Genomic DNA, 16,578 nt, shown 5'->3' on the forward strand with positions numbered 1-16,578 from the left:
CCCTTCCATACAGTGTAAACGGGAGCCGGGTAGGTATTTAACCGTGTTTTTTGAGCTAGTGGAAAAGGGGTACATTTACCCCCAATATTGATGGAAATGTATTACACGACGCAGCAGTTCAGTCGTGTGGCGCAAGCAGCTCCTGCCACAGCCCGTACCCCAATTACCACATACCACTCTGCCCCCCCCCCCCTCCACCCAGCCTGCCATCTACAGATATTACCTAGAGATTACATAAAGTTATTTATTAATCTGTACAAGCGATACAAAAGATGTTATATACAGTACATTGGGATGGAAGTCACAGTGCGCGGCTTTGGTTGAATCTCCTCATAAGATTATTGTTCTCCGGTCTGTGGACGCTATGTGGGACAGACCGCCCCCTCTCTCTTCCTCTGCACTTTGCTGATTGTCCTAGGAGGGGGGACTGGAGGCTTGGATCTGGCAAATATAATCTGCGCTCCTTCTGGGACACCTGCAAGAGACAGCGAGTGGTAAAGACCGTTCTAGCAATCCCCTCACAGGGACCAGCCACAGCGTAATTCCACTCACTCATAGGGGGGGCTCCCGGGTCACTACTCAGAAGAGATTCGGGGGTCTTCTGCCCATCTGACACCGCCACTCTGTGGGAAAAACATTCAGATGTCAGCTGGATTATGATGAGCGGAACCCGCCCAGCACAAGACAAGAGTGAGATACTCACCGGACCATGCGGGGGGCGGACATCCTCCGGGCGACACACAGCCTGTGACTGGCAGGTGGTGTGGGCTGGAGGACGCTGGGCTGGTTACTGGATAGCTGGGAAAACGAACATACACATTATCTATACAGCATTCCACACCCTGGTTCTATATTACCCCAGTCACTGACTAAATACTGACACACAGGTGGGGCCACCGACACACTCTGCCGATAGATCTCCAGGAATTATGATGGCAATCTGCATATGTGTGCTATAATGCCGCAAAAACTACATGTACTACAGACAGTCCCGGTGTCCCCTCACTCTCAGGACACATGTAATACATACAGTCCTGGTGTCCCCTCACTCTCAGGACACATGTAATACAGACAGTCCCGGTGTCCCATCACTCCCAGGACACATGTAATACAGACAGTCCCGGTGTCCCCCCACTCTCAGGACACATGTAATACAGACAGTCCTGGTGTCCCCTCACTCTCAGGACACATGTAATACATACAGTCCCGGTGTCCCCTCACTCTCAGGACACATGTAATACAGACAGTCCCGGTGTCTCCTCACTCTCAGGACACATGTAATACAGACAGTCCCAGTGTCCCCCCACTCTCAGGACACATGTAATACAGACAGTCCTGGTGTCCCCTCACTCTCAGGATACATGTAATACAGACAGTCCCGGTGTCCCATCACTCCCAGGACACATGTAATACAGACAGTCCCGGTGTCCCCCCACTCTCAGGACACATGTAATACAGACAGTCCTGGTGTCCCCTCACTCTCAGGACACATGTAATACATACAGTCCCGGTGTCCCCTCACTCTCAGGACACATGTAATACAGACAGTCCCGGTGTCCCATCACTCCCAGGACACATGTAATACAGACAGTCCCGGTGTCTCCTCACTCTCAGGACACGTGTAATAGAGACAGTCCCGGTGTCCCCTCACTCTCAGGACACATGTAATACAGACAGTCCCGGTGTCCCCCCACTCTCAGGACACATGTAATACAGACAGTCCTGGTGTCCCCTCACTCTCAGGACACATGTAATACATACAGTCCCGGTGTCCCCTCACTCTCAGGACACATGTAATACAGACAGTCCCGGTGTCCCATCACTCCCAGGACACATGTAATACAGACAGTCCCGGTGTCTCCTCACTCTCAGGACACGTGTAATACAGACAGTCCCGGTGTCTCCTCACTCTCAGGACACATGTAATACAGACAGTCCCGATGTCCCCTCACTCTCAGGACACGTGTAATACATACAGTCCCGATGTCCAATCACTCACAGGACACGTGTAATACAAACAATTCAGGTGTCCCCTCACTCTCAGGACACATGTAATACAGATAGTCCTGGTGTCCCCTCACTCTCAGGACACGTGTAATACAGACAGTCCCGGTGTCCCCTCACTCTCAGGACACGTGTAATACAGACAGTTCCGGTGTCCCCTCACTCTCAGTGAACATGTAATACAAACAGTCCCGGTGTCCCTCACTCTCATGGCACATGTAATACAGACAGTCCCAGTGTCACCTCACTCTCAGGACACGTGTAATACAGACAGTCCCGGTGTCCCCTCACTCACAAGACACATGTAATACAGACAGTCCCGGTGTCCTCTCACTATCATGGCACATGTAATACAGACAGTCCCGGTGTCCCCTCACTCTCATGGCACATGTAATACAGACAGTCCCGGTGTCTCCTTACTCTCAGGACACGTGTAATACAGACAGTTCCAGTGTCCCCTCACTCTCAGTGAACATGTAATACCAGACAGTCCCGGTGTCCCTCACTCTCATGGCACATGTAATACAGACAGTCCCAGTGTCCCCTCACTCTCAGGACACATGTAATACAGACAGTCCCGGTGTCCCCTCACTCTCAGGACACATGTAATACAGACAGTCCCTGTGTCCCCTCACTCTCAGGACACATGTAATACAGACAGCCCCGGTGTCCCCTCACTCTCAGGACACATGTAGTACAGACAGTCCCAGTGTCCCCTCACTCTCAGGACACATGTAATACAGACAGTCCCGGTGTCCTCTCACTCTCAGGACACATGTAATACAGACAGTCCAGGTATCCCCTCACTCTCAGGATACGTGTAATACAGACAGTCCCGGTGTCCTCTCACTCTCAGGACACATGTAATACAGACAGTCCCGGTGTCCCCTCTCTCTCAGCACACATGTAATACAGACAGTCCGGTGTCTTCTTACTTTCAGGACACCTGTAATACAGACAGTCCCGGTGTCTCCTTACTTTCAGGACACCTGTAATACAGACATTCCCGGTGTCCTCTCACTCTCAGGACACATGTAATACAGACAGTCCCAGTGTCCCCTCACTCTCAGGACACATGTAATACAGACAGTCCCGGTGTCCCCTCACTCTCAGGACACGTGTAATACAGACAGTGCCGATGTAGGAGAACAAGCTCACCTGATCGGGGGTCAGCTCCTGTGGGGCGTGGGAAGCACTGTAGGTGGAGGCACCAGGTAGGAAAGCAGATGTACCTAGCTCAGAGTCCCACGCAGAACGTATGCTGTGTTTAGTGTCCCTGTGGAGTGATAGTAGAGATATCATGTGAGAGATAACATGCGTGTGCTATTCTAGATACAGTGTGGGGTACATGTGAACTGCATGTTATTCTGGATACAGTGCGTGTGGCATGTTATCTGTGGGTTATTCTGGATACAGTGCGTGTGGCATGTTATCTGTGGGTTATTCTGGATACAGTGCGTGTGGCATGTTATCTGTGGGTTATCCTGGATACAGTGCGTGTGGCATGTTATCTGCGGGTTATGCTGGATACAGTGCGTGTGGCATGTTATCTGCGGGTTATGCTGGATACAGTGCGTGTGGCATGTTATCTGCGGGTTATGCTGGATACAGTGCGTGTGGCATGTTATCTGCGGGTTATTCTGGATACAGTGCGTGTGGCATGTTATCTGCGGGTTATGCTGGATACAGTGCGTGTGGCATGTTATCTGCGGGTTATCCTGGATACAGTGCGTGTGGCATGTTATCTGTGGGTTATTCTGGATACAGTGCGTGTGGCATGTTATCTGCGGGTTATGCTGGATACAGTGCGTGTGGCATGTTATCTGCGGGTTATGCTGGATACAGTGCGTGTGGCATGTTATCTGTGGGTTATTCTGGATACAGTGCGTGTGGCATGTTATCTGCGGGTTATGCTGGATACAGTGCGTGTGGCATGTTATCTGCGGGTTATGCTGGATACAGTGCGTGTGGCATGTTATCTGTGGGTTATTCTGGATACAGTGCGTGTGGCATGTTATCTGTGGGTTATCCTGGATACAGTGCGTGTGGCATGTTATCTGCGGGTTATCCTGGATACAGTGCGTGTGGCATGTTATCTGCGGGTTATGCTGGATACAGTGCGTGTAGCATGTTATCTGCGGGTTATGCTGGATACAGTGCGTGTGGCATGTTATCTGTGGGTTATTCTGGATACAGTGCGTGTGGCATGTTATCTGCGGGTTATGCTGGATACAGTGCGTGTGGCATGTCTCTCTGTACTGCGTGGTTGTATCTCTCAGTGTACTGTATAACGGAAGTAGTCTCTCTAGATGTGGGGTGTTGGCTTATTCTGTGTACTTGGAGGGTGGTCTGTGTATATTTGGGGGGGAGGCACTTTCTGCACTGACTGGTTATCTCTCCGTGTGCTGCAGGTAGTGGGGACTGTCAGTATATAACAGAAGTCATCTCATTCTGTGCATCGTGGTAGTCCTCTCGCTGAGTATTGGTGGGGCGGAATCTCTGTATCAGGAATCACTCTCTCTGTATTGGGGTAGTTACTTCTCTGTGTTTTGGGGGCATAGGGCCAGGCGTAATGGCGTCCTGGTTGGTCGGCGGTGCGGGCTGCCGGCCGAACTCTGGAAGTTTTTTTAAAGCGTCAATCATTTACAAGGCAAAACCATGTCTCGTAAAGGATTGTCCCTTTAAAAAAAATAGTCAGAGTTCGGCCAGCAGCCTGCACCTCTGGCCAACTCAGATCCCAATATATTCAGCCCACAGTCTCTGTACTGGCCGGGTTGTCTCTCTCTGTGTATCAGGGGTTGTCTCTATGTAGTGAGTGGGGGTATGTCTCTGTGTATCAGGGATGTCTCTATGTAGTGAGTGGGGGTATGTCTCTGTGTATCAGGGGTTGTCTCTATGTAGTGAGTGGGGGTATGTCTCTGTGTATCAGGTGCTGTCTCTATGTAGTGAGTGGGGGTATGTCTCTGTGTATCAGGGGCTGTCTCTATGTAGTGAGTGGGGGTATGTCTCTGTGTATCAGGGGTTGTCTCTATGTAGTGAGTGGGGGTATGTCTCTGTGTATCAGGGGCTGTCTCTATGTAGTGAGTGGAGGTAGGTCTCTGTATCAGGGGCTGTCTCTATGTAGTGAGTGGGGGTATGTCTATGTGTATCAGGGGCTGTCTCTATGTAGTGAGTGGGGGTATGTCTCTGTGCATCAGGGACTGTCTCTATGTAGTGAGTGGGGGTAGGTCTCTGTGTATCAGGGGCTGTCTCTATGTAGTGAGTGGGGGTATGTCTCTGTATCAGGGGCTGTCTCGATGTAGTGAGTGGGGGTAGGTCTCTGTGTATCAGGGGCTGTCTCTATGTAGTGAGTGGGGGTATGTCTCTGTATCAGGGGCTGTCTCGATGTAGTGAGAGGGGGTATGTCTCTGTGTATCAGGGGATGTCTCTATGTAGTGAGTGGGGGTATGTCTCTGTGTATCAGCGACTGTCTCTATGTAGTGAGTGGGTTTATGTCTCTGTGTATCAGGGACTGTCTCTATGTAGTGAGTGGGGGTATGTCTCTGTGTATCAGCGACTGTCTCTATGTAGTGAGTGGGTTTATGTCTCTGTGTATCAGGGACTGTCTCTATGTAGTGAGTGGGGGTATGTATCTGTGTATCAGGGGCTGTCTCTATGTAGTGAGTGGGGGTATGTCTCTGTATCAGGGGCTGTCTCGATGTAGTGAGTGGGGGTATGTCTCTGTATCAGGGGCTGTCTCGATGTAGTGAGAGGGGGTATGTCTCTGTGTATCAGGGGATGTCTCTATGTAGTGAGAGGGGGTATGTCTCTGTGTATCAGGGGCTGTCTCTATGTAGTGAGTGGGGGTATGTCTCTGTGTATCAGGGGCTGTCTCTATGTAGTGAGAGAGGGTATGTCTCTGTGTATCAGGGGATGTCTCTATGTAGTGAGAGGGGGTATGTCTCTGTGTATCAGGGGCTGTCTCTATGTAGTGAGTGGGGGTATGTCTCTGTGTATCAGGGGCTGTCTCTATGTAGTGAGAGAGGGTATGTCTCTGTGTATCAGGGGATGTCTCTATGTAGTGAGAGGGGGTATGTCTCTGTGTATCAGGGGCTGTCTCTATGTAGTGAGTGGGGGTATGTCTCTGTGTATCAGGGGCTGTCTCTATGTAGTGAGAGGGGGTATGTCTCTGTGTATCAGGGGCTGTCTCTATGTAGTGAGTGGGGGTATGTCTCTGTGTATCAGGGGCTGTCTCTATGTAGTGAGTGGGGGTATGTCTCTGTATCAGGGGCTGTCTCGATGTAGTGAGAGGGGGTATGTCTCTGTGTATCAGGGGCTGTCTCTATGTAGTGAGAGGGGGTATGTCTCTGTGTATCAGGGGCTGTCTCTATGTAGTGAGTGGGGGTATGTCTCTGTGTATCAGGGGCTGTCTCTATGTAGTGAGAGGGGGTATGTCTCTGTGTATCAGGGGCTGTCTCTATGTAGTGAGTGGGGGTATGTCTCTGTATCAGGGGCTGTCTCGATGTAGTGAGAGGGGGTATGTCTCTGTGTATCAGGGGCTGTCTCTATGTAGTGAGTGGGGGTATGTCTCTGTGTATCAGGGGCTGTCTCTATGTAGTGAGTGGGGGTATGTCTCTGTGTATCAGGGGCTGTCTCTATGTAGTGAGAGGGGGTATGTCTCTGTGTATCAGGGGTTGTCTCTATGTAGTGAGTGGAGGTAGGTCTCTGTGTATCAGGGGCTGTCTCTATGTAGTGAGTGGAGGTATGTCTCTGTGTATCAGGGGCTGTCTCTATGTAGTGAGAGAGGGTATGTCTCTGTGTATCAGTGTCTGTCTCTATGTAGTGAGTGGGGGGATGTCTCTATGTAGTGAGTGGGGGTATGTCTCTGTGTGTCAGTGGCTGTCTCTATGTAGTGAGTGGGGGGATGTCTCTATGTAGTGAGAGGGGGATGTCTCTATGTAGTGAGAGGGGGATGTCTCTGTGTATCGGTGGGAGCTGTGAGTATGTGGGGAGCCTTCTCTCTGTTGTGTATCAGGTGTCTGTATCTGTGTTCTGGGGTTGTCCTATCTCCCGTGTACTTGGGGTGTAGTCGGCTTTCTCACTGTATCGGGGAGAAGAGGGGCGTCTCTCTGAGGATTAACTTACCCGGCTTGTGAGTCGGGGTGATCACTTTCAGCGTTAATACATCTTCTGAGCAGTCGCTGAGCAGAGCCTAAGCGGCCGCCCGTCCCTGTACAGGCTCCGCTGGCGATGGTCAGACGAGTCATCTGAGGGCAGAGGGAGGATTATTCTCTGTGCTGTCATTTTATGTAAAACATTTGGAAATACAACTAGAAATATTTTCTTCCCCGTCTGGCGCGGATCACTGGAATAATAAAACCAACATGACGACCTCTGCAGTTGTTATGAAATTTTGGCTTCTTTCTAATTAAATATATTATTTTTAATGTATTATTATTTCAGATGGGATTATACCATTGATCCGCCAGTGTTGCTCACATGTCTTAGTATTTAGAGATATATATAACTGGAAGTTCCCTGTGAAACTACAGTAACTATATAAATGCGGTCACATGGGACACACGCGGCTTCTGTTATCTGCTTGTCTGGACACTGTGGTCAGCCGGCTGTGGGGTGATTGGGGTGTCATTGTGTCACTGTTACATGAGACCGATCTTCTGTGGGAAGGTGTAAGACTGGTCATATCCTGCAAATGGTCTAATGATCTCTTTGGTCACAGGTGGATCTAGTCCTTTAAATATTCTAATGCTGTGACTGGCCGCAGTCCTGTGAGTGTTCTAATGCTGTGACTGGCCGCAGTCCTGTGATTGTTCTAATGCTCTGACTGGCCGCAATCCTGTGATTGTTCTAATGCTCTGACTGGCCACAATCCTGTGAGTGTTCTAATGCTCTGACTGGCCGCAGTCCTGTGATTGTTCTTATGATCTGACTGACCGCAGTCCTGTGAATGTTCTAATGCTGTGACTGGCCGCAATCCTGTGAGAGTTCTAATGCTGTGACTGACCGCAGTCCTGTGAGAGTTCTAATGCTGTGACTGGCCGCAGTCCTGTGATTGTTCTAATGCTGTGACTGGTCGTAGTCCTGTGATTGTTCTAATGCTGTGACTGGCCGCAGTCCTGTAATTTTTCTAATGCTCTGACTGGCCGCAGTCCTGTGAGTGTTCTGATGCTGTGACTGGCCGCAGTCCTGTAATTTTTCTAATGCTCTGACTGGCCGCAGTCCTGTGAGTGTTCTGATGCTGTGACTGGCCGTAGTCCTGTAATTTTTCTAATGCTCTGACTGGCTGCAGTCCTGTGAGTGTTCTGATGCTGTGACTGGCCGCAGTCCTGTGATTGTTCTAATGCTGTGACTGGCCGCAGTCCTGTGAGAGTTCTAATGCTGTGACTGGCCGCAGTCCTGTGAGAGTTCTAATGCTGTGACTGGCCGCAGTCCTGTGAGTGTTCTAATGCTGTGACTGGCCGCAGTCCTGTGAGAGTTCTAATGCTGTGACTGGCCGCAGTCCTGTGAGAGTTCTAATGCTGTGACTGGCCGCAGTCCTGTGAGAGTTCTAATGCTGTGACTGGCCGCAGTCCTGTGAGTGTTCTAATGCTGTGACTGGCCGCAGTCCTGTGATTGTTCTAATGGTCTGACTGTCCGCAGTCCTGTCAGTGTTCTGATGCTGTGACTGGCCGCAGTCCTGTGAGTGTTCTGATGCTGACTGGCCGCAGTCCTGTCAGTGTTCTGATGCTCTGACTGGCCGCAGTCCTGTGAGTGTTCTGATGCTGTGACTGGCCGCAGTCCTGTGATTGTTCTAATGCTCTGACTGGCCGCAGTCCTGTGAGTGTTCTGATGCTGTGACTGGCAGCAGTCCTGTGAATGTTCTAATGCTGTGACTGGCCGCAATCCTGTGAGAGTTCTAATGCTATGACTGGCCGCAGTCCTGTGATTGTTCTAATGCTGTGACTGGTCGTAGTCCTGTGATTGTTCTAATGCTGTGACTGGCCGCAGTCCTGTGATTGTTCTAATGCTGTGGCTGGCCGTAGTCCTGTAATTTTTCTAATGCTCTGACTGGCCGCAATCCTGTGAGTGTTCTAATGCTCTGACTGGCCACAGTCCTGTGATTGTTCTTATGATCTGACTGACCGCAGTCCTGTGAATGTTCTAATGATGTGACTGGCCGAAGTCCTGTGAGAGTTCTAATGCTGTGACTGGCCGCAGTCCTGTGATTGTTCTAATGCTGTGACTGGCCGCAGTCCTGTGATTGTTCTAATGCTGTGACTGGCCGCAGTCCTGTGATTGTTCTAATGCTGTGACTGGCCGTAGTCCTGTAATTTTTCTAATGCTCTGACTGGCCGCAGTCCTGTGATTGTTCTAATGCTCTGACTGGCCGCAGTCCTGTGATTGTTCTAATGCTCTGACTGGCCGCAGTCCTGTGATTGTTCTAATGATATCACTGGCTGCAGTTCTGTGAGTGTTCTAATGCTGTGACTGGCCGCAGTCCTGTGATTTTTCTAATGCTATCACTGGCCGCAGTCCTGTGAGTGTTCTAATGCTCTGACTGGCCGCAGTCCTGTGAGTGTTCTGATGCTGTGACTGGCAGCAGTCCTGTGGATGTTCTAATGCTCTGACTGCCCGCAGTCCTGTGAGTGTTCTAATGCTGTGACTGGCCGCAGTCCTGTGAGAGTTCTAATGCTGTGACTGGCCGCAGTCCTGTGAGAGTTCTAATGCTGTGACTGGCCGCAGTCCTGTGAGAGTTCTAATGCTGTGACTGGCCGCAGTCCTGTGAGTGTTCTAATGCTGTGACTGGCCGCTGTCCTGTGATTGTTCTAATGGTCTGACTGTCCGCAGTCCTGTCAGTGTTCTGATGCTGTGACTGGCCGCAGTCCTGTGAGTATTCTGATGCTGACTGGCCGCAGTCCTGTGAGTGTTCTAATGCGGAGATTGGCCGTAGTCCTGTCAGTGTTCTGATGCTCTGACTGCCCGCAGTCCTGTGAGTGTTCTAATGCGGAGACTGGACGCAGTCCTGTCAGTGTTCTGATGCTCTGACTGCCCGCAGTCCTGTGAGTGTTCTAATGCGGAGACTGGACGCAGTCCTGTCAGTGTTCTGATGCTCTGACTGCCCGCAGTCCTGTGATTGTTCTAATGCTGTGACTGGCCGCAGTCCTGTGAGAGTTCTAATGCTGTGACTGGCCGCAGTCCTGTGAGAGTTCTAATGCTGTGACTGGCCGCAGTCCTGTGAGAGTTCTAATGCTGTGACTGGCCGCAGTCCTGTGAGTGTTCTAATGCTGTGACTGGCCGCTGTCCTGTGATTGTTCTAATGGTCTGACTGTCCGCAGTCCTGTCAGTGTTCTGATGCTGTGACTGGCCGCAGTCCTGTGAGTGTTCTGATGCTGACTGGCCGCAGTCCTGTCAGTGTTCTGATGCTCTGACTGCCCGCAGTCCTGTGAGTGTTCTAATGCTGTGACTGGCCGCAGTCCTGTGATTGTTCTAATGCTCTGACTGGCCGCAATCCTGTGATTGTTCTAATGCTCTGACTGGCCACAATCCTGTGAGTGTTCTAATGCTCTGACTGGCCGCAGTCCTGTGATTGTTCTTATGATCTGACTGACCGCAGTCCTGTGAATGTTCTAATGCTGTGACTGGCCGCAATCCTGTGAGAGTTCTAATGCTGTGACTGACCGCAGTCCTGTGAGAGTTCTAATGCTGTGACTGGCCGCAGTCCTGTGATTGTTCTAATGCTGTGACTGGTCGTAGTCCTGTGATTGTTCTAATGCTGTGACTGGCCGCAGTCCTGTAATTTTTCTAATGCTCTGACTGGCCGCAGTCCTGTGAGTGTTCTGATGCTGTGACTGGCCGCAGTCCTGTAATTTTTCTAATGCTCTGACTGGCCGCAGTCCTGTGAGTGTTCTGATGCTGTGACTGGCCGTAGTCCTGTAATTTTTCTAATGCTCTGACTGGCTGCAGTCCTGTGAGTGTTCTGATGCTGTGACTGGCCGCAGTCCTGTGATTGTTCTAATGCTGTGACTGGCCGCAGTCCTGTGAGAGTTCTAATGCTGTGACTGGCCGCAGTCCTGTGAGAGTTCTAATGCTGTGACTGGCCGCAGTCCTGTGAGTGTTCTAATGCTGTGACTGGCCGCAGTCCTGTGAGAGTTCTAATGCTGTGACTGGCCGCAGTCCTGTGAGTGTTCTAATGCGGAGACTGGACGCAGTCCTGTCAGTGTTCTGATGCTCTGACTGCCCGCAGTCCTGTGATTGTTCTAATGCTGTGACTGGCCGCAGTCCTGTGAGAGTTCTAATGCTGTGACTGGCCGCAGTCCTGTGAGAGTTCTAATGCTGTGACTGGCCGCAGTCCTGTGAGAGTTCTAATGCTGTGACTGGCCGCAGTCCTGTGAGTGTTCTAATGCTGTGACTGGCCGCTGTCCTGTGATTGTTCTAATGGTCTGACTGTCCGCAGTCCTGTCAGTGTTCTGATGCTGTGACTGGCCGCAGTCCTGTGAGTATTCTGATGCTGACTGGCCGCAGTCCTGTGAGTGTTCTAATGCGGAGATTGGCCGTAGTCCTGTCAGTGTTCTGATGCTCTGACTGCCCGCAGTCCTGTGAGTGTTCTAATGCGGAGACTGGCCGCAGTCCTGTCAGTGTTCTGATGCTCTGACTGCCCGCAGTCCTGTGAGTGTTCTAATGCGGAGACTGGACGCAGTCCTGTCAGTGTTCTGATGCTCTGACTGCCCGCAGTCCTGTGATTGTTCTAATGCTGTGACTGGCCGCAGTCCTGTGAGAGTTCTAATGCTGTGACTGGCCGCAGTCCTGTGAGAGTTCTAATGCTGTGACTGGCCGCAGTCCTGTGAGAGTTCTAATGCTGTGACTGGCCGCAGTCCTGTGAGTGTTCTAATGCTGTGACTGGCCGCTGTCCTGTGATTGTTCTAATGGTCTGACTGTCCGCAGTCCTGTCAGTGTTCTGATGCTGTGACTGGCCGCAGTCCTGTGAGTGTTCTGATGCTGACTGGCCGCAGTCCTGTCAGTGTTCTGATGCTCTGACTGCCCGCAGTCCTGTGAGTGTTCTAATGCGGAGACTGGCCGTAGTCCTGTCAGTGTTCTGATGCTCTGACTGCCCGCAGTCCTGTGAGTGTTCTAATGCTGAGACTGGCCGCAGTCCTGTCAGTGTTCTGATGCTCTGACTGCCCGCAGTCCTGTGAGTGTTCTAATGCGGAGACTGGACGCAGTCCTGTCAGTGTTCTAATGCTGTGACTGGCCGCAGTCCTGTGAGTGTTCTAATGCTGTGACTGGCCGCAGTCCTGTGACTGATGCTGTGACTGTCTGCAGTCCTGTGATTGTTCTAATGCTGTGACTGGCCGCAGTCCTGTGAGTGTTCTAATGTTGTGACTGGCCGCAATCCTGTGGATGTTCTAATTCTCTGACTGTCCGCAATTCTGTGAGTGATCTGATGCTGTGACTGGCCGCAGTCCTGTGAATGTTCTAATGCTGTGACTGTCTGCAGTCCTGTGAATGTTCTAATGCTGTGACTGTCCGCAGTCCTGTCAGTGTTCTGATGCTCTGACTGGCCGCAGTCCTGTGAATGTTCTAATTCTCTGACTGTCCGCAATTCTGTGATTATTCTAATGCTCTGACTGGCCGCAGTCCTGTGATTGTTCTAATGCTGTGACTGGCCGCAATCCTGTGAGTTCTAATGCTGTGACTGGCCGCAGTCCTGTAATTGTTCTAATGCTGTGACTGGCCGCAGTCCTGTGATTGTTCTAATGCTCTGACTGGCCGCAATCCTGTGATTGTTCTAATGCTCTGACTGGCCGCAGTCCTGTAATTGTTCTAATGCTGTGACTGGCCGCAGTCCTGTAATTGTTCTAATGCTGTGACTGGCCGCAGTCCTGTAATTGTTCTAATGCTGTGACTGGCCGTAGTCCTGTGATTGTTCTAATGCTCTGACTGGCCGCAATCCTGTGATTGTTCTAATGCTCTGACTGGCCGCAGTCCTGTGAGTGTTCTAATGCTGTGACTGGCCGCAGTCCTGTGAGTGTTCTGATGCTCTGACTGGCCGCAGTCCTGTGAGTGTTCTAATGCTGTGACTGCCCGCAATCCTGTGATTGTTCTAATGCTCTGACTGGCTGCAGTCCTGTGATTGTTCTAATGCTGTAACTGGCCGCAGTCCTGTGATTGTTCTAATGCTGTGACTGGCTGCAGTCCTGTAATTGTTCTAATGCTGTGACTGGCCGCAGTCCTGTAATTTTTCAAATGCTGTCACTGGCCGCAGTCCTGTGATTGTTCTAATGCTGTGACTGGCCGTAGTCCTGTAATTCTTCTAATGCTGTGACTGGCCGCAGTCCTGTGAGTGTTCTAATGCTGTGACTGGCCGCAGTCCTGTGATTGTTCTAATGCTGTGACTGGCCGCAGTCCTGTGAGTTTTCTGATGCTGTGACTGTCTGCAGTCCTGTGATTGTTCTAATGCTCTGACTGTCTGCAGTCCTGTGATTGTTCTAATGCTCTGACTGCCCGCAGTCCTGTGATTGTTCTAATGCTGTGACTGGCCGCAGTCCTGTGATTGTTCTAATGCTATCACTGGCCGCAGTCCTGTGAGTGTTCTAATGTTGTGACTGGCCGCAGTCCTGTGAGTGTTCTAATGTTGTGACTGGCCGCAATCCTGTGGATGTTCTAATTCTCTGACTGTCCGCAATTCTGTGAGTGTTCTGATGCTGTGACTGGCCGCAGTCCTGTGAATGTTCTAATGCTGTGACTGTCCGCAGTCCTGTCAGTGTTCTGATGCTCTGACTGGCCGCAGTCCTGTGAGTGTTCTAATGCTCTGACTGTCTGCAGTCCTGTCAGTGTTCTGATGCTCTGACTGGACGCAGTCCTGTAAGTGTTCTAATACTCTGACTGGCCGCAGTCCTGTGAATGTTCTAATTCTCTGACTGTCCGCAATTCTGTGATTATTCTAATGCTCTTACTGGCCGCAGTCCTGTGATTGTTCTAATGCTGTGACTGGCCGCAATCCTGCGACAGTTCTAATGCTGTGACTGGCCGCAGTCCTGTGATTGTTCTAATGCTGTGACTGGCCGCAATCCTGTGATTGTTCTAATGCTCTGATTGGCCGCAGTCCTGTGAGTGTTCTAATGCTGTGACTGGCCGCAGTCCTGTGAGTGTTCTGATGCTCTGACTGCCCGCAGTCCTGTGAGTGTTCTAATGCTGCGACTGGCCGCAATCCTGTGATTGTTCTAATGCTGTGACTGGCCGCAGTCCTGTGATTGTTCTAATGCTCTGACTGGCCGCAGTCCTGTAATTGTTCTAATGCTGTGACTGGCCGCAGTCCTGTGAGAGTTCTAATGCTGTGACTGGCCACAGTCCTGTGATTGTTCTAATGCTCTGACTGGCCGCAATCCTGTGATTGTTCTAATGCTGTGACTGGCCGCAGTCCTGTGATTGTTCTAATGCTCTGACTGGCCGCAGTCCTGTAATTGTTCTAATGCTGTGACTGGCCGCAGTCCTGTGAGAGTTCTAATGCTGTGACTGGCCACAGTCCTGTGATTGTTCTAATGCTGTGACTGGCCGCAGTCCTGTAATTTTTCAAATGCTGTCACTGGCCACAATCCTGTGATTGTTCTAATGCTGTGACTCGCCGCAGTCCTGTGATTGTTCTAATGCTGTGACTGGCCGTAGTCCTGTAATTCTTCTAATGCTCTGACTGGCCGCAGTCCTGTGAGTGTTCTGATGCTGTGACTGGCCGCAGTCCTGTGGATGTTCTAATGCTGTGACTGGCCGCAGTCCTGTGATTGTTCTAATGCTGTGACTGGCCGCAGTCCTATAATTTTTCTAATGCTGTGACTGGCCACAGTCCTGAGAGTGTTCTGATGCTGTGACTGGCCGCAGTCCTGTGAGTGTTCTGATGCTGTGACTGTCTGCAGTCCTGTGATTGTTCTAATGCTGTGACTGGCAGCAGTCCTGTGAGTGTTCTGATGCTGTGACTGTCTGCAGTCCTGTGATTGTACTAATGCTGTGACTGGCCGCAGTCCTGTGGATGTTCTAATGCTGTGACTGGCCGCAATTCTGTGATTATTCTAATGCTCTGACTGGCCGCAGTCCTGTGATTGTTCTAATGCTCTGACTGGCCGCAGTCCTGTAATTGTTCTAATGCTGTGACTGGCCACAGTCCTGTGAGAGTTCTAATGCTGTGACTGGCCACAGTCCTGTGATTGTTCTAATGCTCTGACTGGCCGCAGTCCTGTAATTTTTCAAATGCTGTCACTGGCCACAATCCTGTGATTGTTCTAATGCTGTGACTGGCCGCAGTCCTGTGATTGTTCTAATGCTGTGACTGGCCGTAGTCCTGTAATTCTTCTAATGCTCTGACTGGCCGCAGTCCTGTGAGTGTTCTGATGCTGTGACTTGCCGCAGTCCTGTGGATGTTCTAATGCTGTGACTGGCCGCAGTCCTGTGATTGTTCTAATGCTGTGACTGGCCGCAGTCCTATAATTTTTCTAATGCTGTGACTGGCCACAGTCCTGAGAGTGTTCTGATGCTGTGACTGGCCGCAGTCCTGTGAGTGTTCTGATGCTGTGACTGTCTGCAGTCCTGTGATTGTTCTAATGCTGTGACTGGCAGCAGTCCTGTGATTGTACTAATGCTGTGACTGGCCGCAGTCCTGTGGATGTTCTAATGCTGTGACTGGCCGCAATTCTGTGATTATTCTAATGCTCTGACTGGCCGCAGTCCTGTGATTGTTCTAATGCTCTGATTGGCCGCAGTCCTGTGATTGTTCTAATGCTCTGACTGGCCGCAGTCCTGTGAATTTTGTAATTCTCTGATAGGCTACAAGTTGTTCTAGTGCTGGAAATCACCGACCAGAATGGAGAGCCACCAAGTCACCCACTCTCTAGGCCTGGTCAGTGTCGGCCAGAGCTAACCAATCCCCTCCCCGAGATTTAGGCACCCCCACACAATGAATGGAACACATCACCAGCGTACACAGGTAATTGCACTGCTGTTATATCAGTGATCACTGCTCACAGTGAACACTTCTTTGCGGTCAGCCCCTAACACTGGAGACCACGTAAAATAGGCAACACAACCAACCAGTGCTCAATTCATGGCACCATCAGATCACACCCAGTAGCTGATTGGTTGCTTCGGTTACTGAATGACCCCACTATTTCGGAGCCTGGACTCTGGGTGTGGTACCTGTTGTGAGAGCTGGCGACTTGCTTGTCTCTCTGCCAGACGCTGCAATGACGCTGTAACTGCGCCCACATTATAGGGGTCCTCCAGCTCTCTTACTCCCGACGCTGAGCTACATCGACTCCGCAGGGCACTGGCTAAACAAGAGGACACAAAACGCCACAAATGAGCAGAGACAAGCGAGAAGGGGGATATTTAAAAGTGATATCTGGGGGTATGAGAATACATATATCAGAGAGTACGTAACAATGGTGCTATAATGTGATTCGGGGAGTGTACCTATAATGTGATGCGGGGGTGTACCTATAATGTGATGCGGGAGTGTACCTATAATGTGATGCGGGGGTGTACCTATAATGTGATGCGCGGGTGTACCTAAAATGTGATGCGGGGAGTGTACTTATAATGTGATGCGGA

General features: G+C 50.7%; 1 protein-coding gene across 1 annotated transcript in view; it reads right to left on the minus strand.

The window, feature by feature from the left end:
• Positions 1-230: 230 nt before the first annotated feature.
• TTLL5 (tubulin tyrosine ligase like 5) overlaps positions 231-16,578 on the minus strand; it is a 61,201-nt gene continuing 44,853 nt past the window's right edge. The window contains exons 17-22 of the mRNA XM_063946597.1: positions 16,165-16,298; positions 7,129-7,250; positions 3,163-3,280; positions 704-798; positions 553-623; positions 231-475 (exon numbers count right to left, since the gene is read on the minus strand). Coding sequence (XP_063802667.1) covers positions 363-475; positions 553-623; positions 704-798; positions 3,163-3,280; positions 7,129-7,250; positions 16,165-16,298 — 653 coding nt within the window. The 3' untranslated portion in view covers positions 231-362. The remainder of the gene's footprint in view (positions 476-552; positions 624-703; positions 799-3,162; positions 3,281-7,128; positions 7,251-16,164; positions 16,299-16,578) is intronic.

This window comes from Pseudophryne corroboree, chromosome 12 (genome assembly GCF_028390025.1).
Source record: "Pseudophryne corroboree isolate aPseCor3 chromosome 12, aPseCor3.hap2, whole genome shotgun sequence".
NCBI classification, from domain to species: Eukaryota; Metazoa; Chordata; class Amphibia; order Anura; family Myobatrachidae; genus Pseudophryne; species Pseudophryne corroboree.